The sequence below is a fragment of the Crocodylus porosus genome, unplaced genomic scaffold (assembly GCF_001723895.1).
Source record: "Crocodylus porosus isolate Cpor-Errol unplaced genomic scaffold, CroPor_comp1, whole genome shotgun sequence".
Classification (NCBI taxonomy): domain Eukaryota; kingdom Metazoa; phylum Chordata; order Crocodylia; family Crocodylidae; genus Crocodylus; species Crocodylus porosus.
This window is the reverse complement of record NW_017728917.1, coordinates 20,694,547-20,712,545: the sequence shown is the minus strand read 5'-3', so window position 1 is coordinate 20,712,545 and position 17,999 is coordinate 20,694,547. Positions and strand designations below refer to the sequence as shown.

General features: G+C 44.7%; 1 protein-coding gene across 1 annotated transcript in view; it reads right to left on the bottom strand.

Moving 5' to 3' along the window:
- Positions 1 to 17,999, bottom strand: part of DNAH12 (dynein axonemal heavy chain 12) — a 147,941-nt gene that overhangs the window by 115,688 nt on the left and 14,254 nt on the right. Inside the window, exons 4-12 of the mRNA XM_019536893.1 lie at positions 16,937 to 16,963; positions 15,750 to 15,939; positions 10,638 to 10,713; positions 7,754 to 7,912; positions 5,653 to 5,848; positions 3,442 to 3,630; positions 1,720 to 1,876; positions 1,511 to 1,602; positions 1,058 to 1,236 (exon numbers count right to left, since the gene is read on the bottom strand). Coding sequence (XP_019392438.1) covers positions 1,058 to 1,236; positions 1,511 to 1,602; positions 1,720 to 1,876; positions 3,442 to 3,630; positions 5,653 to 5,848; positions 7,754 to 7,912; positions 10,638 to 10,713; positions 15,750 to 15,939; positions 16,937 to 16,963 — 1,265 coding nt within the window. The remainder of the gene's footprint in view (positions 1 to 1,057; positions 1,237 to 1,510; positions 1,603 to 1,719; positions 1,877 to 3,441; positions 3,631 to 5,652; positions 5,849 to 7,753; positions 7,913 to 10,637; positions 10,714 to 15,749; positions 15,940 to 16,936; positions 16,964 to 17,999) is intronic.

The window sequence follows — 17,999 nt, the reverse complement described above, 5'->3', positions numbered from 1 at the left end:
ACCCCTTGCCTGCCTCCTCTACAGGGTAACGCACCAGGTCATTGGGGTGCCATATAGCCTCAACCCCCTACTCACCTTTCACTAGGGAGGCACCAGTGTGGCTTTTCCTGGGGACTATCCCACTACAGGCAGGACTACCAAACCATCCTCCCCCAGCCGGGTGTAGCTTTAGGTCATTCTCCAAAACCAGAAACCTCCATTCCCATAAGTCCTACCCTGAACCTCCAGATGTTCTGGGAGCAGTAGGTCTGGCTGGTGATGGAATCCCGCTGGCTCCCTGCAGCAACTGCCTGCTCAGCTCTGCAGGCCTAGGTTTATACTGAGGTTGCTCAGCCCCATCCTCCAATCCAGGAGCCCTCTCATGGTCACGCGACCACCTTGTTAGGCCACATCACACCTGCTAGCTGCTCCACAGCTTGCGCAAGCTCTTAAAGTGGCAGGCACCAAAGGTGTCCTGCCACAGGTACAATTGGCCCTGATATAACTTTATGATTCCAATTAAACAGTGAATGTGGATGTACTCTAGGTGCTGCTCTTTTTATTTTTAGTCTTCCATTAGCCCTTAAAATACTTATCGTCATAATACTTATTTAATCTTATTAAAATCAAATTTTGCTATTCTGGCAAAATAACATTCTGGCATCATTAGCCTTGACAGGAATCTTAGAATTTTACTGTGCTATCATAAATTTTATTTAACTCTTTCCTGCAGTTCATATTATCTATTATATATGCAGAGTTTAAAAGAATCAAGCAGTTCTCTTCTCAGTCCAATTCTGGCAGCATTACTGCAATTTAGACTGCAGAAACTACGAATATAGCAAGAGGGAACTCTTACCATCCAATTTCCCCAGCACTAGCTATGTTTGGTTGCACAATTGTGCTGTTCCCGGTTTTAGGTCTGGAGGACACCATTCAGTGCAGTTCCCTTGGGGACTTTCAATTAACCAAAACTGTGGTTAAATAATGGAATGACATGCTGTATATTTACATAATGCATGTATGCAAATAAGTATAATGTGAATCATTTTCCTTTATAAGCAAAAGGTCTACTCACTTTTCATTTTCCTCTCTGTGATTAGCAACTATCCTTTCCAGCAGCATGCTTGCAAAGCTTTTTGCTTTATCAGCCAAACCCTGCTTCAAATCATCACAGTCCAAGCGCATCATAGGAAAATGAGCCAGTTGGGGTAAACTCATAATTTCCTTAGCAAGACTGAGGAATCTGTCTATGAACTTCAAAATAACATTGCACATTTTACTTTGCAGACTTATTATTTAAAAAATTTGGATCTGTAAGATCAATACATTATAAAAATAAGCTTTAAATATAATTAAATACTGGATTCTGGTTATCACATGCATTTGGGAGGCATGGGGGGAATCAAGTTGTTGTGGATTCTGGGTACTTAAAATATTTTTTGTACTAATGGCAGTATGCCTAATTTCCTTCCTTTTTATTTAACTATAGCAAATAAAGACTAAGTATAAATGTAGTATTGAAACTTACAATAGTATATTCATCAAAACTGTGCTTCTCTGCTTCAAAGGTATCTATTTGCACTTGTGCAGTTCCGTCTACAAGCCAGCCATACCTTTCAACTATAATGCAATAATCTTATTAGAAGTGCATTAAACTTAACACAAAGTAAGCTAAACTTTCCATAAGCTTCATTTCAAGTAATACATTTCATCACAAAATGCACTCATCTCACTTACCATAACTTTCAAAATATTCTTTTGGACCTTCCAAATTGTCCTGGATTGCTTTTTTCAGTGTAGATGAGGCCCAAGCTATTACATGATCAGCAAGTTCAGTGTCCAGGGTTGTAGCTGTGGCCCCTCCTGCTAGCCAAGAATGTATGGTTTGAACATGCTAATACAAGTAAAAGACAAAATCAATTCATTAAAGCAAACAATAGAACAGCTATATGCACAGTTAGATGCACATCCTTGCAATGAAGTTTTAAAAAACTAGTCATTATTTTCTTGTATTAGAAAAGCTCTTAAAAGCCTCAGTCAAGATTAGGGCTAAAATATTACACATGCACAGACTCCCTGGTTCAAACAGGCAAGGTACTTTTTTTGTCTATTATCATTGTTTACAGATGAAGAACTAAAGAATTTAGTGATATATTCTAGCCCTCTTGCGTATTAAATTTTATCTTTTGTTTTTAATAGCTACACTGAAATCCATAAGCCTATTCTCAAAATAAGGTATTTTTAAAAATAAGAAGGATGGCCATTGGGGACTTGTTCAGAGTCACCCCAGAAGTCTGCAACAAATTTCTGGAGTACAAGTCTGGTACCTTAACCATAACACTTTATGATAGGATTGTGATTTCATGTTTTAAGAATTTCTTTCCTTTGCTTTAACCTTAGCAAAAACAGCACTTCTGGTTGCCCCTGGTTTTGTCTGCAGACCTTGCAATGAGTTTCAGCACAAGAGTATTGTAAGTCCTTGCACCTTAATTTAAGGGACTTGTTAACAGAGATCTCTTCCACCAGAATGTTAATTAGCCTGCAAATTAATTTGAGGGAATCCAAAGAAACCAAAACAAATTAGAGTTTTGAACAGTCTAAAATCCAGGGCCCTGTCCATTACTAAGGTCCCCAATAAATAGAATTTTTTTTTTGGTGCACACTACCTGAATTTCCAATGTTAAGAAAAATAAAAATCAGAATATTTACCAACCTACATACAAAAGCATTTTCCGAATTTCGAAATATGTCAAGAAAGAACATAATAAACAATCACCTTTGACCTACAAGTTGCTTTTTGGGATAAGTTTTCTGTCTGGATTCTACCTGTACTTGAGCAAAATTTCATGTACAAACATACATGTTCAAACTTGAAATATAATACAACCTCACTATAATACATTCTGCTTAGAACAAACCCCCATTTTAATAATCCCAAAGCAAGAAACTTTTTTTTTTTTAAATTACAATGGAGCGAACTGACTAGCTCCATTAAGCAAACACAATCTTTTAACTTTCCCCTGGTCCCATAGGAGTTCATTATAATGAGGTTGTACTGCTCTCTAACACCTGTGCCAAATGAGTGTTGGTGCAAACTTTATTTACTGGGTCGTTCACTTTTCCTCAGAGGGTTGCAGGCTGTAAGGCAAGGCAATGTTCAGTTTCCCTCCTTTGAACTGGCAGTTGCCAAAGCATATACTAAGCATTGAATGGCAGATAAGCAAGATATTCCTGCAAAAAGGAGCTTGGAAAGACACAACAGAGCTAAGCAATCTGGCTGTCCAAAGGCATCATGGTCTGGGTCACAGAATCCTTGTAGCAGAAAATCCTTGATGCATTAGGCTACATCTCTCCTTCCCATTAACAGGCTGGCCAGGGAAGGATCTGATCCTAAATTATTAATATGTTCACATAACATTGCACTTGCAAATTTAAGAGGTAAATACAGTTAAACAGCACCTGAAGAGTCTGTCCTATCCGAGTCACTGTAAACAGAATGGTGTCTTCCAGATCTCCAAAGCTTGGATAAAACTCCATTTTCTCATCATCAAAAGTCAATTCCATTTTAAATAGCAGTAGGCTTCTTTTGTCTTCAGGATCAAAGAGCTTCACATAAGCTTCAACAGTTCTTCTCAACAGCTCTTTCAGCTAGATAATACCATATGTTGATGTTGTTACAGGAGAACACAAAATCACATTTCTCTTCCACTTTTGTACAGTTAATCAGAATTTCCATTTGATTTAAAAAATTTGAGCCTGATGCACAGCCTACATTACCATATTTACTCAAATCTAAGATGATCCTGAATTTAAGCTAACCCCCCTAATAATGATATTTTATACATGGAAAATGTATACATTCATTATAATTTTCCATGTATAGAATATAATTATTGAAAGGTTGTCTTAAATTCATCCCCCTTCCCCTATGCAGAAGGTGGCAGGCAGTGGAGTGGCAGGTGGTATAGGGAGGTAAACAGCTTGCCTCTTGCTTGTGCCTGCCACCCTGCCATTTCTGTTCCCCCATAGCCTTGGGCTCCCCCTTCCTCCTCTGCCTCTGCTCCCCACCCTGTCCTTCATCCCCAGCCTCTGCTGCCTTTCTTCTCTCTCCCCATATATGGAGGGAGAAAAATATATGAGGGGGCGAAAGTATATGCATGTGCACATGTACCCCCCGCAGCAGGCAAGTCTATAGGGGAAGAGATAGGTAAGCGGGGGGGCAGATTAAGGCCCCTACTGTGAGGGAGCAAGTGAGGCAGAGGTATGGGCAAGGGCCTGAGGGCCGGGGTGGGTCACGGGAGGGTTGGAGCCCAAGGGGCTTGGAGCCTGGGTGGCTTGTCCACGAGTATGGGGGAGCTCCCACTGCTGTGCGCACCCCAGGGGGGCACTTGCCCCCCCAAATCTGTGCACAGGATAGAGATGGGCTGCCGGATCGATGTGTGGGATGGAGGTGGGCTGCTGCTGCATGCTGGGCTCTGTGTCTTGCTGTCACTGCCTCCGGAACCATGCAACGCCATGTGCCTGCCACCACTGGGCTGCGCCATGTCCCCTGCCCGCCCAGCTGTGGGATGCATATGGCACTGTGCAGCTTCAGAGGCAGTGACAGCAGGGCACAGAGCCCAGGGGCAACCCACCTCTGCCTCATGCACAGATCCGGGGGGCAGGGGCATGTTCCTCCTGGGCCTCCCCCAGGTTGCATGCAGTAGTGAGAACCCCTGGATGAGGCACCGGAGCTATGAGCATCCCATCTCCCAGCCTGGCGAGGGCCCCATTCACCCCAGCCCTTGCCCCTGTCTCTGCCCCACTCCCTCCTTCAATGTGGGGGCCTTGATCTGCCCCCCCTCCAAGCCCCTTCCCCTCATATTTGTAAGATTGGGCCAATAGTCAATTTCCCTTCCTTATATCTGTGTATGAGTTTTAAAAACACAGCAGGAGGGTAATAGAGGACTTTTTTTATTACTAAGAAAAGTAATTGTAGTACCTATACCTAAACTGGAGCTCACGTTTTTAAACATGTTAGATTTCAAGTTAAGGTGATCTCTCTATGACATTTTTTAAGCTAGGGACAGAAATGCCACATAAACCAGTATACGTGTTCAGAAATTGGTTCAAATCTGTAACACAACAGAAGCTCAGTGCATATAAACTGCTTTCAAAGTGGCTGAAACCAGTTTAAGATAAATCTATATGGATAAGGTATCAGATAAAACTGATTTAGGCTAAATCAGTTTACTGAACTTCTGTCCCAGATCTCCTTCAGATTCAAGTTAACCCCAATACCCCAGGTTGCTTTGCACTTCCCCTGCATCTCCCCCAATCGTTGCAGGGTAGGCAGGCTAGCATGGGTCCAAGCTGTCTGCTCCAGCCAAGCAAGGAAGTGTGCTCTAGCACCCCCCAGTTTCTGGCCTGAGCCACTGCAGGCACATGGCTACATTTCCAGAATCAAAAGTGAATGTCCGTTCACTTGCTTATTGATTCAATCTACACAGCTTGGATCGACCTGCGAAGATTGGATCAATTCAGCCCTGGACTTTTTGACTGTCTGTACTTAGGCTTACTGTCCAAAATTATTGTTCATATTAAAAAAAAAAAAGGTTGAAAAATATCTTAGTCTTTTATTTAAATGCTCAAAAATCAACAAAAGGTAGTATTATTAGAAAATATTTTCACCTGATTAGACATAAGTGTAGCCACACAATTATAAAAAGAGTCAGCTTTGTCTGACTTGACACCCTTTAGTGCTTCCTTTCTGGTGAAGAGATTGATAACTCTTGGATACCATGTGCTCAGTAACTGCTCTTCTGTTTTTGAGCAGCTTAAAGATACATCATTCTTCAGTGATTCACATTCAACTGGACCTTTCAACCTAGATAAAAGGAAGGACTGATTTGAAAACTGAAATTCTATGATCTAAAACCAAATAAATAATGGTGTGGATCCAGTATCTTATTGTAGCTTTCAAACTGTAGACTCTATACTTTCTTTTCAGGCAAGTAGATTTGGAAGTGACATGACCAGTAAAAAGGTGAAAGAGAATAAAACTGGACTTGTCAACATCAAAGAGAGGAAAAATAAAAACACCTGGAGAGGAAAACAAAATGGAGAGAAAAGGTAAAAATGAAAAATGAGGACATTCTCAGGATTACCGTGGGATTTCCCAAAACTATTTGTCTTGCAAGAAAATCCTATAGCAGTTTCTTTGGGTAAGAAAACTAGGACATAACCTGCCAAATCTTGGTCCCACTAAAGTTAATGAAAATTTTCCCTTTGAGTTACCTGACTGGCTGTAAGAAAATTAATGGGAAATAATGTAATGGCAGATAAATTATATATCCCTAGCACAAAGCAGGAAAATTATATGAAACCTCAATATGAGGTTTCCAGATTACAGGACTAAAAGAAGCAACAGTGGATATGTCTACACGTGCAATTAACGCACATGAATAAACTCCATAGTTTATTGCTCTGCAGTTTTTTGCTCCCAGCTGCACCGTTTGAACCTTTGTTCCCCAGCCAGCCACTCCGTAGCATATAGAGCCCCATTGGAGCAGCCAGCCAAGGGCTATTTCAACACGGCTCCACATGCTGCAAAGTGGCTGGCTGAAGCATACGGGTGCTTCAGCACAGGGGCTTCCTGACAGCTACACCTGCACTGCGGCACCCTGTGCTCCAGTCAGCCGGGGCAGCATCTACATGCGTGCTACTGTACACAAAGACACTCTACAGCAGGTTACTTTGTATTTACAAGTCCTAACCTGCTACAGAGTTTATTAGTTTTGTGCGCCCTAGTAGGGGCACATGAGTAGATGCTGAGATGTTTACTGTGCAGTTGATTAGTCAACTGTGCAGTAAATGTCTTGTGTAGACATGCCCAGCGTACATTAAACCACTCATTATATAACAAGTTAAAAAAAACAATTTCATACTGCATACATTATTTATTGACTACAAAAGAATATATTGGGGTGCATCAATAATGATTTTCTTGGCTGATACCGATAGCTGATGATTAACCAACCATATTAGCCAATGCCAATCCAATAACCGATATTTAGTAATAGTACAAAGCATCTTTGTTTGTTTTGCATTTATAACACACACCCACTTCCTGCCTGCTCTGGCCCTTGATGAGGAAGGTGGTAACTGTCTCATTCCCATGCATGTTGTTCCTTCACCCATGGCTCCTACCTGTAGCCCTGTTCCCCACACAGCCTGTGCTGCTGTCCTGGAAGAGTGGGGCAGACCCTTGCGTAGACAGCAATGCTGGGAGTATTTGGATCCCCAGTGCACACCGCTGCCTCAGCACCAGCAGGCACCACACAGTCAAGCTCCTACAGCTGCTGGGGAGAAACTACTTTTGCAAAGGTGCCTGGTGCCCCTTGCGTGGTTCCTTACCTCACTCATGCACAGCTCAACATCGCTGTGACAGCCCCAGTGCTCAGGCCCCTGCTGCATGCACAGCATTGCCATGGCACAGGCAGCAGGAGCTGGTAATGGTCCCTTTGTTGCTGAGCATGGCGCCCTGGCACCTGCTCCCTCTCCCACTTCTTGCTGGGACCTGTAGTCTCCTGTGGGCTCAGGCCAGTGGCAGGGTGCAGGGACTGAACTACACTCACCAGGGTGCTCCGGGCATGAGGCCATAATTATCAGCTACAATGACCAAAAAAACCCAATAGCTGATAATGGTGCCAATCTGGTAGCCAACTGATATATCAGTGCACCCCTATCATATACACAATATTTAGAAAGTGAATTCAACAGGAAATTTTACCTGAAACTTGACAAATCCACTACAAGTATTTTGGAAAACGTTGTGTAACCAATATCCAGTAAAATTTTCAGGGTAGGGTGAAGAATGTGTAAGTTTGAAATTATTTGATTTTTTGCTTGTATAAAACTTTCATGCCATGGTCTAGAAAAATCCAGGCCTCTAAACAAAGTGCAGAGAATAAAGACAACAAATATTAAATACAATCTCATTTAATTTTAGCTCAGTAAGATATCCACTCTAAAACGTGTGAATAAAAAAACAGCTCTCTTATTTAACATATATTTAATCAGACAGGTGTGTTACGTACATCTCCCTAGCACAGGGTAACAGAAAGTTAAGCATATATTTGCTGAGTCTTCATCAGATAACACACTCCAGTACCTTTGAAACTATTTCAAATCAATTGCTTTTACTGAAGGTTTCCCACTATCCACTATAACTTCATCAGATGTTATCAACTATGAAATATCAGTTTCTATTTAGAGAGCATATACAGTTACTGGTTAATTCACAAGTGACACACTTGCTTCAGACTATATACCCTAATTTGGTATTATGTCAACCAGAAGTGATATTCATCACATTCTGAAACAGAACTTGACCCTGAACTGATATCCATGGAAACACTGCCACCGTCTTCAAGGGAGAAGCACAAAGGGTTTTTTTGACCAATGGATATTCAGGGATCAAAAAAACCCATGGAAAAAAAAGCAGAGCAGTGCACACATGGGCAGTGCACAATGCTCAAAAGCAGTCAGACCACCCAGAGTTGTGCTGTAGCTGCTGGCCAGGCTCTGTGCGGGAGAATTGCTGCTGCTGCAGCCCTGGGAAGCCCCCACAACCCCAGAGAATCATCAATTCAGCCACAGACACAGCTTTAAATGTTTTTTCTACTTAAGTCGAGGTACCAGGCATGGCTCATGAATGCTGCGATGCTGGGGTAGATGGAGCATCCCACAAAGGGGGGGGGGGGGGGGGGCACGTGCTCGGCGGCAAACCTGGAAGCGGACCAGAAAGGTTTGTGGTCCACTTCCGGGTCTGCTGCCGAGCATGCTGGGGAGTCCCCGCGCTCCTGTGGGATGCTCCATCTGCCCCAGCATCGTGGTGTCTGCCTGGCACTAGGTGGTATGGAGAAAAAACATTTAAAGCTGTGTCTATATCTGAATCATCGAATCTTTCCAAATCTATCCAAATCAATTCAGACGATTCCGATTTGATTTGGAGACATTAAAGAGTCTTCTGATTTGATTCGCATTCGGAGATTTGGCCACCGAATCAGGCTGAATCTCTAACAAATGAAATCAGGGACTGAAGCTTCTCGCAGCCCTGCTAGCCAGGGAACAGCATGTGGAAACAGGGGAGCAGGCAGCCCTGGGCTACCTGCTCCATCTCCGCACACTGTAGAGCTCCTGCACCGAGGCACCCTGTGCCCCAGCCAGCTACCTCCCAGCTGACTGGGGCACAGTGTGGCATGAGACCCGGGAGCATGCAACCTTGGGCTGACTATTTCTCTGTCTTGAGGCATGCTGAGCCCCAGCCAGCTGCTCCGGACTGGCTGGGGCACAGTGTACCTCAACATATGGGCTCCACCTGCCTCAGAGCAGGAGCTCCAGTGGAGAGCCCACGATGAGGCAGAGAGAGTCAAGGGAGTAGCCAACCCAGGGCTGCCTGCTCCTCTGTCCCGAGGCACACTGTGCCCCAGCTAGCCAGGGAGCAGCTGGCTGGGGTGCAAGGTGCCTCAGTGCAGGGACTCCACAGAGCACAGATGGGGAGCTTGCAGTCCGAGGTGCCTGCTTCCCCATCTCCACATTTATCCCAGCGCACACCACTTTGAAATACTTTATGCCGCTTTTTTCTTGGGTGTTTTTTGCTACCAGGAAATCCAAGTAACACATTTTGCTCTGGAGCTTTAAATTAGCAATGCTACACACAGTTTAACATGCAACAGGGGCAGTTTCTGCACATACCTGGATTTCTGGATCTGGGCACAGGGTGCATCTACAAGTGCACTTTATTGCTGAGTAGATTCATTAGCTGAGCATTAAAGTGTCACAGTGTACATGTGTGCTTCTATTACAGTACAGTAAACTAATTAACTCCACTTTAAGGTAGTATTGTCAGGAATTGGTGACGTACAGGGGGTGCACGTGCACCCCCCGGGAGAGGTCCCCACTCACCTCCCCTCTCACCACTGAGACCACCAACAGTGTCTGTGAGCAGTCATCAATTGCTGCTGGCCACTGCTGATGCTGCCAGCAGCATCTGAGGGTGGTTGCCGACTGCTGGTTGGTGCTTGCCACCCCCCACCAGTGACACCACTGTGGTTGCCTGTGGGAGCTCCCTGCTCAGCCTGCTCCTGCCACCAACACCACCACGACTGCCTGTGGCAGCTCCATACTCACTGCCCCCATACCCCTGCGGGCAATCACCGTGCCCCCCCAGCCTCTGGGGGCATGCATTGTTCATCTTGTCAGGGACAGTACTATCTTATGGTAGGGTACTTTACTATGCCAAGATGCACATGTAGACAATGACTGGGGGTGTACATTACACCTTGTTAACCTAGCCAGCTGGAGGCCTGCTCCATCCTGACTCAAAATTGCTGCTGTCCTGGGCGCACATATAGACGCTGCACCCCTGCTCAAACTACGCCAGGGTTTATTGCGTCACATTAAGTGCATGTGTAGATGCACCCATAGTGAAAATCTGTAAAGCACTAAATAATATAATAAGCTACCTATAAAAACAAGCTAGCTGTTATTGCTAAATCCCAGAAAGAATATTAGAAGCCTGTTCCTCTCACGCATCTATTTCAGTTAGAGTTGAATACATGCACTGGTACCTTGATTGAGCACTAGACTATTTACAAACTTAATTTACTTACAGTGGCGATACAGGTAAAGGTTCCTCCTTTTCATCTTCAAGTCCTTTTACATTAGGTTTTATAAGAACACTTTGCACTAGAAGGCATTAATAAGAAGAGAAACATTAAAAGGAAATGAAAACACCTTCCATTTGAAGAAAAGAAAAATGGCTGGTCTTTGCTCTGTCATTCTTTATCAAACACCAAGAATAATATGGTGGAGATTGAACTAAACTGATCAAATCTTTAAATGTGGATGTGTGTGTATGGTGGGGTGTGGGGGGATGATGTATGGAGGGTGTGAGGATGTGTGTGTAAGAGGGGTTATGAAAGGGTGTGGTTGTGTGTATGTCAGAGAAATGGGGTATGTTGAGGAGGTGTATATGTGAGAGGTTGGGGGGGCAAGGTGTGGGTTTGTGCAGTGAGAGAGGGTGGAGGGGGTGTGAGGACCCCCACACACACACTCCTCCCATGGCCAGCAGCAACAGCAGCAGGTGGGGATGCTCGGGGTGCTTGTGCCCGGCATAGGCACTTGTGCCCAGTGATGCGTAGCTGTGCCCAGCACTGCACATTGCGGTGAGAGGCGCAGCCCCTGCTAGGCCACCTCTATCAGTGGCACTCCCTACCACACATGTGCAGTCCCCTGCACTCGCACACCATGGGAAGAAAGTAAGGGTGGCCAGAATTTGGAATGGGCTTGCAAGGGAGTTGGTGCTCTCTGCTATCTTGGGGGTTGTTAAGAGAAGGCCTTGGGAGTTTTTAAGAGAAGCCTGGATAGGCATCTGGCTGGGGTCATCTCCAGCACCCTTTCCTGCCCAGGGCAGGGGGTCTGACTCAATGATCTACTGAGTTCCCTTCTGACCCCAGCATCTATGAATCTATGAAAGCCCCACATGTTGGAGCCGAATGTCTTCCCTGCCCCCTACCTCAGGTCCCGGGACTCCATGGGGAAGTGACTCAGCAGGGGCTGTGCCCCTTGCCACAATGTGCAGCACTGGCCAGAACTCTGCACCACTGGGAACCAGCCCCTGCACTGTGCACAAGTGTCATGAGTGCCCCATCTTACTGCTGCTGCCGCTGCCTACCAGGGCTGTGCACCATGGAGGACTGTGGGAAGGGGTGTCCCCACAACTCCCCCCAAATTCCCTCACACCCACACCCTGCCAACCTGAGCTCCACACTGCCGTCAACCCCTTGGGTGCAAACTAAGGACTGCTGCCAGCCCCAGCTGCATGCTCTGTGCTCCTACCCAGCTGCACCTCCCCTAAAGCCCCCACCCACACTGCTTCCCTACCTGCTGCCCAGAGCAAGCGGGATTCTGGGGAAGCTGCACAGGTCCAACTGCAGCTGCAGCAGTGGCAGCAGCCTAGCCCGGAAGCTGTGCGCTGGCTGGGCCTGGCCCTCCCACCCACAAGAGTGGGAGCGAGGCACAATAGGGTATGTTAGCAAGGAGTGTGTGTACACATGGGCACCTCATTTCCACTGCTGCAAGTAGAAGGGCTGGGCAGGGTACAATTACTTAGTTGGCACTGCAGGCCAGATAGAAGCGCCTGGAGGACAGGATCTGGTCTGCAGGCTCTATTTTGCCTGCCTCTGGTTTATACAGTGCCTCCTATGAATGAATCTGACCCCTTATCTTAGTCCCACAATAATAGAAAAATTTTAAGAATCATTTTCTTCTACTTTCTTCTGTTAATTAATCATATAAAAACCCATTGTAGTACATAGATATGTTCTAGCTGACAAATACCTTTTTCCCTTTTCTTTTTCAAATTATAAAGTGAGGAACTCAAAACTGAGACTTAACTATTTTTTCATAGACATGTGTCTAACACTTTAAATAAGTTTTTTAAATAGAATTTTAAAATTATATTCTTCCACCTAAATGTTTTACTAATATTAATTTTTTTTCATACTAACATTCTGAAAACTGCAAAATGTTTAAGGTAGGTGTTTAACAAGTGGCTAATATTGAAAAATACGTTGGGTGATATTTTTATGGAAAAAGTTGCCAACATTCATAGTATCCTTGCTATTAATATGCTTTTAATAAATGTATTTAAACGTTTGATTACTTAAGTATGAGTTTTATTCATTTCCTGATTTTGGATAAAGGAGAAACAAATGGGGAATGAGCCATTTTATTTGATATTAGTTTTCAGCCCAAGCAGTGACTTAAATTTTTTAAACTGCCTCACCAGTGATCTTTGGGAGCACATATTTAAGGTTCTTTACATTTATCTTGACAGGAAAAAATGGCATGCTTGAGTTGACTAACTCAAGGTGAAGTCCCAGCAAAGACGAGGCAGTTTGTTGTTTTTGAATGCATGATCAGTTAGCTGGATTCAGTTGTTCTGTCATCAGTTAGCTCAGTTATAACAGAATAACAGCTTCAGTTATCCTGTAAAGATGCACCTCTACCTTGCTTCTGCCTGATTTTAAACTAACACAGCTAACTACTTCTCTGTGTTTGTGAATTATCAGATCAAGATTAAAGTAGGACCCTGTAATAGGGAACCCTAACCCTGTTACCAGATAGTAGGTTGGCCCCTTTAAGACCAGAACTTTCTGGGCACAGCCTGCTAGCAGGGTAGGGGTTAAAAGTTGAGCCCTGCTGTGGTCATGTGACCGGAAGGAGGCAAGTCAGAACTATAAAAACTCTGGGCTCAGTCGCGGGAGGAGGCTCAGCTGCAGAGTGGGTGGACTCCTGATGACTCCCAGAGAAGCTGTGGCAGCCCCACAAGAAGAAGCACAGCAAGTGGTGGGAAGGAGAAGCACGGAGCTGTGGAAGATGTGACCTGGCCAACTGCCTTCCTTGACTTCATTTTGGTTATAGCCCAAGCACTTACTGTTTTCATTTAATTGCTACTCTGGTGGTTTTTGGTTGAGGTGAGGTGAGGTGAGCACCATAGGGTGCAGTCATAAAGGGCCAAAGAGCCCAGTGCACTACCAGGTGCAGCTGTACAGGGTCAGGGGCCCAGAACTGACTCCAGGAAGATAGGACTTTGAAGCCGGGTCCTAGTGGGTGGATCTAGGCTAGTAGCCCGAGCTATAGGAAGCCTGAGGAGACAGAGGACCCAACAACTCAGTGCCCAGGGGCGCAGTGTGAAAGGGGGCCAGAAGACCTGGTACTGTAGTGAGTACAAAAGGAGGGCCATGGGCCTGGATAGTGTTAAGGAGCTAGAGCCTCGGAGTCGAGCCCTATCTGGTGGGTTTAGGCTGGTAGGCTTAGCTAGAGAAAAACTGAGGAGAAAAGTCCATGGGGGCTGAGACCCCCAACATAGAAGTACAAACCACATCTGCAAGGCATGGGACACATATAGGGGTGGTCAGAGCATGCAAGGAGTGTGTCTTTGCTATAGCTTTTTCTCAAGCTAGTTTAACTCAGTTTAAGAAGATATAGAATTTCTGGCTGCTCTGGGCTGTTTCCGGGAGGGGCTGGGCTGCGCTTCGGGCAAGTCACGGTGGTGCTGGGAGGGGGCTGTGGGAGTGGCTGCAGCCACTTCAGAATTCCCCAACCTGCCTCCCAGTGCCACCCAGCTCAGCTCTGCCCCAGCCCACAGTGACCCGCAGTCCTCCATGCCCCACAAGCAGATCTGGGGCACGCGACCCCAAGCCCTCCCAGGTTGCATGCATCTACAGGAGCAGCCACTGCCCATGACCCCTGGACAAGCCACTCATGGTTCTGTCTCATGCTGTGCCCCGGCTGGGCAGCACCTGCTCCAGCCCAAGTCCCTGCCTCATGGTGGGGGACTACAAGAGTAGGTCTATGGGGGGAGGGGCTGCAGCCACTCCAGAATTCACCGTAGAACACCCCCAACCCACCCTCCAGCACCACCGTCACTGCCCAGCCCAAGCACAGCTTAGCCCAGGGCTCCCCCCGCGCACAAATCCAGAGGCACATGCCCCCCATGCCTTCCTGGGGTGTGTGTAGTGGTAGGAGCTGCCACCCCCCACCCCACGTGGCTCAGTCCCATGTCCCACTCCTGCCCCAGCCCTACTCCCTTCCCCCACAGCAAACTTACTAGCTGGACACAGCTGCTCTCTACATGGCCAGGTTGCACTCCTGGCCGCCTGTGTGCTGCAGTGAGGCTGGGCACATACACACAGAGTTCTGCATACCCACTATGACCCTTTTAATTACTCCTAGGAGTACACATACCCCCAGTTGACTACCAATGGTATAGAATCATTATTTCTTACCTCTTTTCCAGGGATATTAGGTTTTATTACCAGCAACTGCTTTAATCTTTCCCCTTACGTGTAAGAATGCTCCTAATAAGCATCAGCAAAAATACTTTACTATTCTACAAATCTCTCATAAAGCTGTCGTGTGTTATGCTATCTATATAAAGTCATTTATCATAATTAGGCAGCTATTACACTGTCATTGCTCATTATACCAATGCTAATTGTTTCACTGTTACCTTTCTCTCTGCTCTCTGTTGCCTGCTATAATATACTTAGTTTGTAAGCTTTCTCGGACAGAAACTATCTTTTTGGTAGGTGTATACTGGGGAGGGGGGCAATTATTTTGGGTGGAGGACCACTTAACGAGGTTTGGTGAGCTTTTGAGGGCCGCATGGGTAGCCCTGCCTCCTGGTCACCATCTTGGGACTAGAAGTCCTGCGCTCTACCCCCTGTCTTTTGGCACTGGAAGTCCCCCGCCTTGCCCCTGGAAATGCTGTATTTGGGAGGAGGGATTGCCATCTTAGAACCAGAAAAAAACAAAAACATACACTAGGAGTCACTGCTATAACATATTTTAATTTTATTACAAAAAGTATTTTTGTTATGATTTCTGTTTGCATACTGTATGTAGAGGTGATTGTGTAATAATTACAAAATAAATTCTTAAGGATCAGATTTCAAATGTAAGGCTATGAGTCTGTGCCTGATGGTGTGCCTTTCTCTCTAATAATTTGCCTTATTGTCTATTACAATATATTTATTTTATAAGCTTTTGGGAACAGGAAAAAGTGTGGAACAAATGGATCTCCCCAAAGATCATGTAATATGACTGAAACTATGACCCAGGAAAATGATCTTTTTAGGCAAGAGAATTTTGAATAGAGGATAACATTTATATAATCATACTTCAAGTATTAAGATTATGTAATTTGTAGCACTTACCTACACATCTCTTCATGCTCATTTCAAAATCCCTTTTTACCTCACCAAAAAGCTCTTCAACCAGTAACTTTCTGTCCTTGCCTTCTCTGAGGGACTCAGGAACCCATTTGAGCATGGACATAAGCCACTGCTGTTGAATAGGAACTACTGGGTTACTGGCCACACACTCCTTCATGAAGAGATAGTTGATCTGAAAGGACAATATTATTATCAATCTAATAACTTGTTTTTGAATGTTTACATTAAACTGAATAACAAACTCCTTTTGTGTGTCACTCCTATATTCCATCATAGTATTATCAATCTTTTAAAGTAATATAATGAAGGCTTTTCTAAGACGCAAAATCATTTTCATGCCTCTTCTTATTCAGAGATGGTGTATCCATGTACTATCCATGTACTGTGTTCTTTTTACCCCCCCTCAGTTTCTGCTAACACTTATGGAGCACATTATTATGACTGATGATCAAACTGACAAACTCTTCTAAAACTAATATTAAAGCTGCAGAATCCTAGTAGAAGATACTGCTTCTGGGTAACAGGTTTATTAAAACCCAGAGAAAGGGCTGACTTTTTAAAATTCTTAAATATTAAAAATTTCCTTCAAATCTGAAACATTTTAAGTTAGCCTACCCAACAGCAAAAGGTATAAACACTTTGATGAAGTGGGTGTGACCTTCTCCCTTTGGCTAATTAGGGCATATGTTGGGACATCAATTTGGACATTAGGGGAGAACGACTCTTCAAGATAAATTCGTATTCCAGAGACAAGGCATACCATCCTCCTGGATTTGCACTTCTGCACACATACAGTTTTCTTCTTAAAATCAGATGCACAACCCTCCCTGCTTCCTAAACATTTCCCCCTGCACCTCTCCAAGAAGCTAGAATGTGATTCATAGCTTCAGTCCAAAAACCAATAATAGGAATCCTGCCATTAGTTTAAGTGTAATTTGGATCAGATCTTATACAAAAGATATGACATGCAGTACTTTCCTTCTGCTAGACATGGAAATGATAACTCCTGTTTCACTTCTTGATTCACCTATCCCACAAGGTAAACGGTAAAAGTTGACCTAATTTATTAGCTACTAATTTCTCATATACATAATTTCTGTTTTATTTCTGTATAAAAAACATGCAGTAGCTGTCTTAAGAAAAGTAAAACACCAAATGATTTAACTCACTCTTCGCTTTTTTTGTTCACTATTCATCTGTGAAAAGAGAAAGACAACAAAAAACAGGTAATATGTTAAATTAAGACTGTAAGAACAAAAGTCAAATCAGAAACTTAATTCTTTATTTGAAACTTTGCAAATATTATTATGTAAAAGCTGTATCCTGAAAATACATATGCATAAATCATAGAATCATAGAAGTAGGGTCAGAAGGGACCTTGTAGATCTTCAAGTCCGACCCCCTGCCTGGGCAGGTCAAAAACAGGGCTCAAATGACTCCAGCCAGGTAGGCATCAAGTGTCTTCTTAAAGACCCCCCAGGATAGGAGCCAGTACCACTTCCCTTGGAAGTTGGTTCCAGATCCTAGCTGCCCTGACAGTGAAGTAGTTCTTACGGATGTCTAATCTAATCTAAACCTACTCTCCAACAACTTGTGGCCGTTATTCCTTGTTATGCCAAGGGGTGCTAGCGGAAACAAGGCCTCTCCCAAACCCTTCTGGTCCCCCCTAGTGAGTTTATAGACTGTCACCAGGTCACCCCTCAGCCTTCTCTTGTGAAGGCTGAACAGGTTCAGGTCCCACAGTCTCTCATTGTAGGTCTGCCCTGTTGTCCCCAGATCATGTGGGTGGCTCTCCTCTGGACCCTCTCAATGTTGTCCACATCCCTCCTGAAGTGGGGCGCACAGAACTGGACACAGCACTCCAGCTGTGGCCTGACCAGCGTCACATAGAGGGGGAGGATCACCTCCTTGGCCCTGCTTGAGATGCACCTGTGGATGCATGATAAGGTCCGGTTAGCCTTGCCAACCGTGACCTCGTGTTGTCGGCCCATGTTCATCTTGGCGTCAATAATGACTCCAAGATCCCTTTCTTCCTCCATGCTCTCAAGGGAGTTTCCCATTTTGTAAGTGTGCTGCTGGTTACTACTTGCCAAGTGCAGCACCTTGCACTTGTCAGTATTGAAACGCATCCTGTTTTTGTTAGCCCACCCCTGAAACCTATCCAGGTCTTGCTGCAGTCTTTCCCTCCCTACTAGCGTGCTCACCTCACCCCAAATTTTGGTATCATCAGTG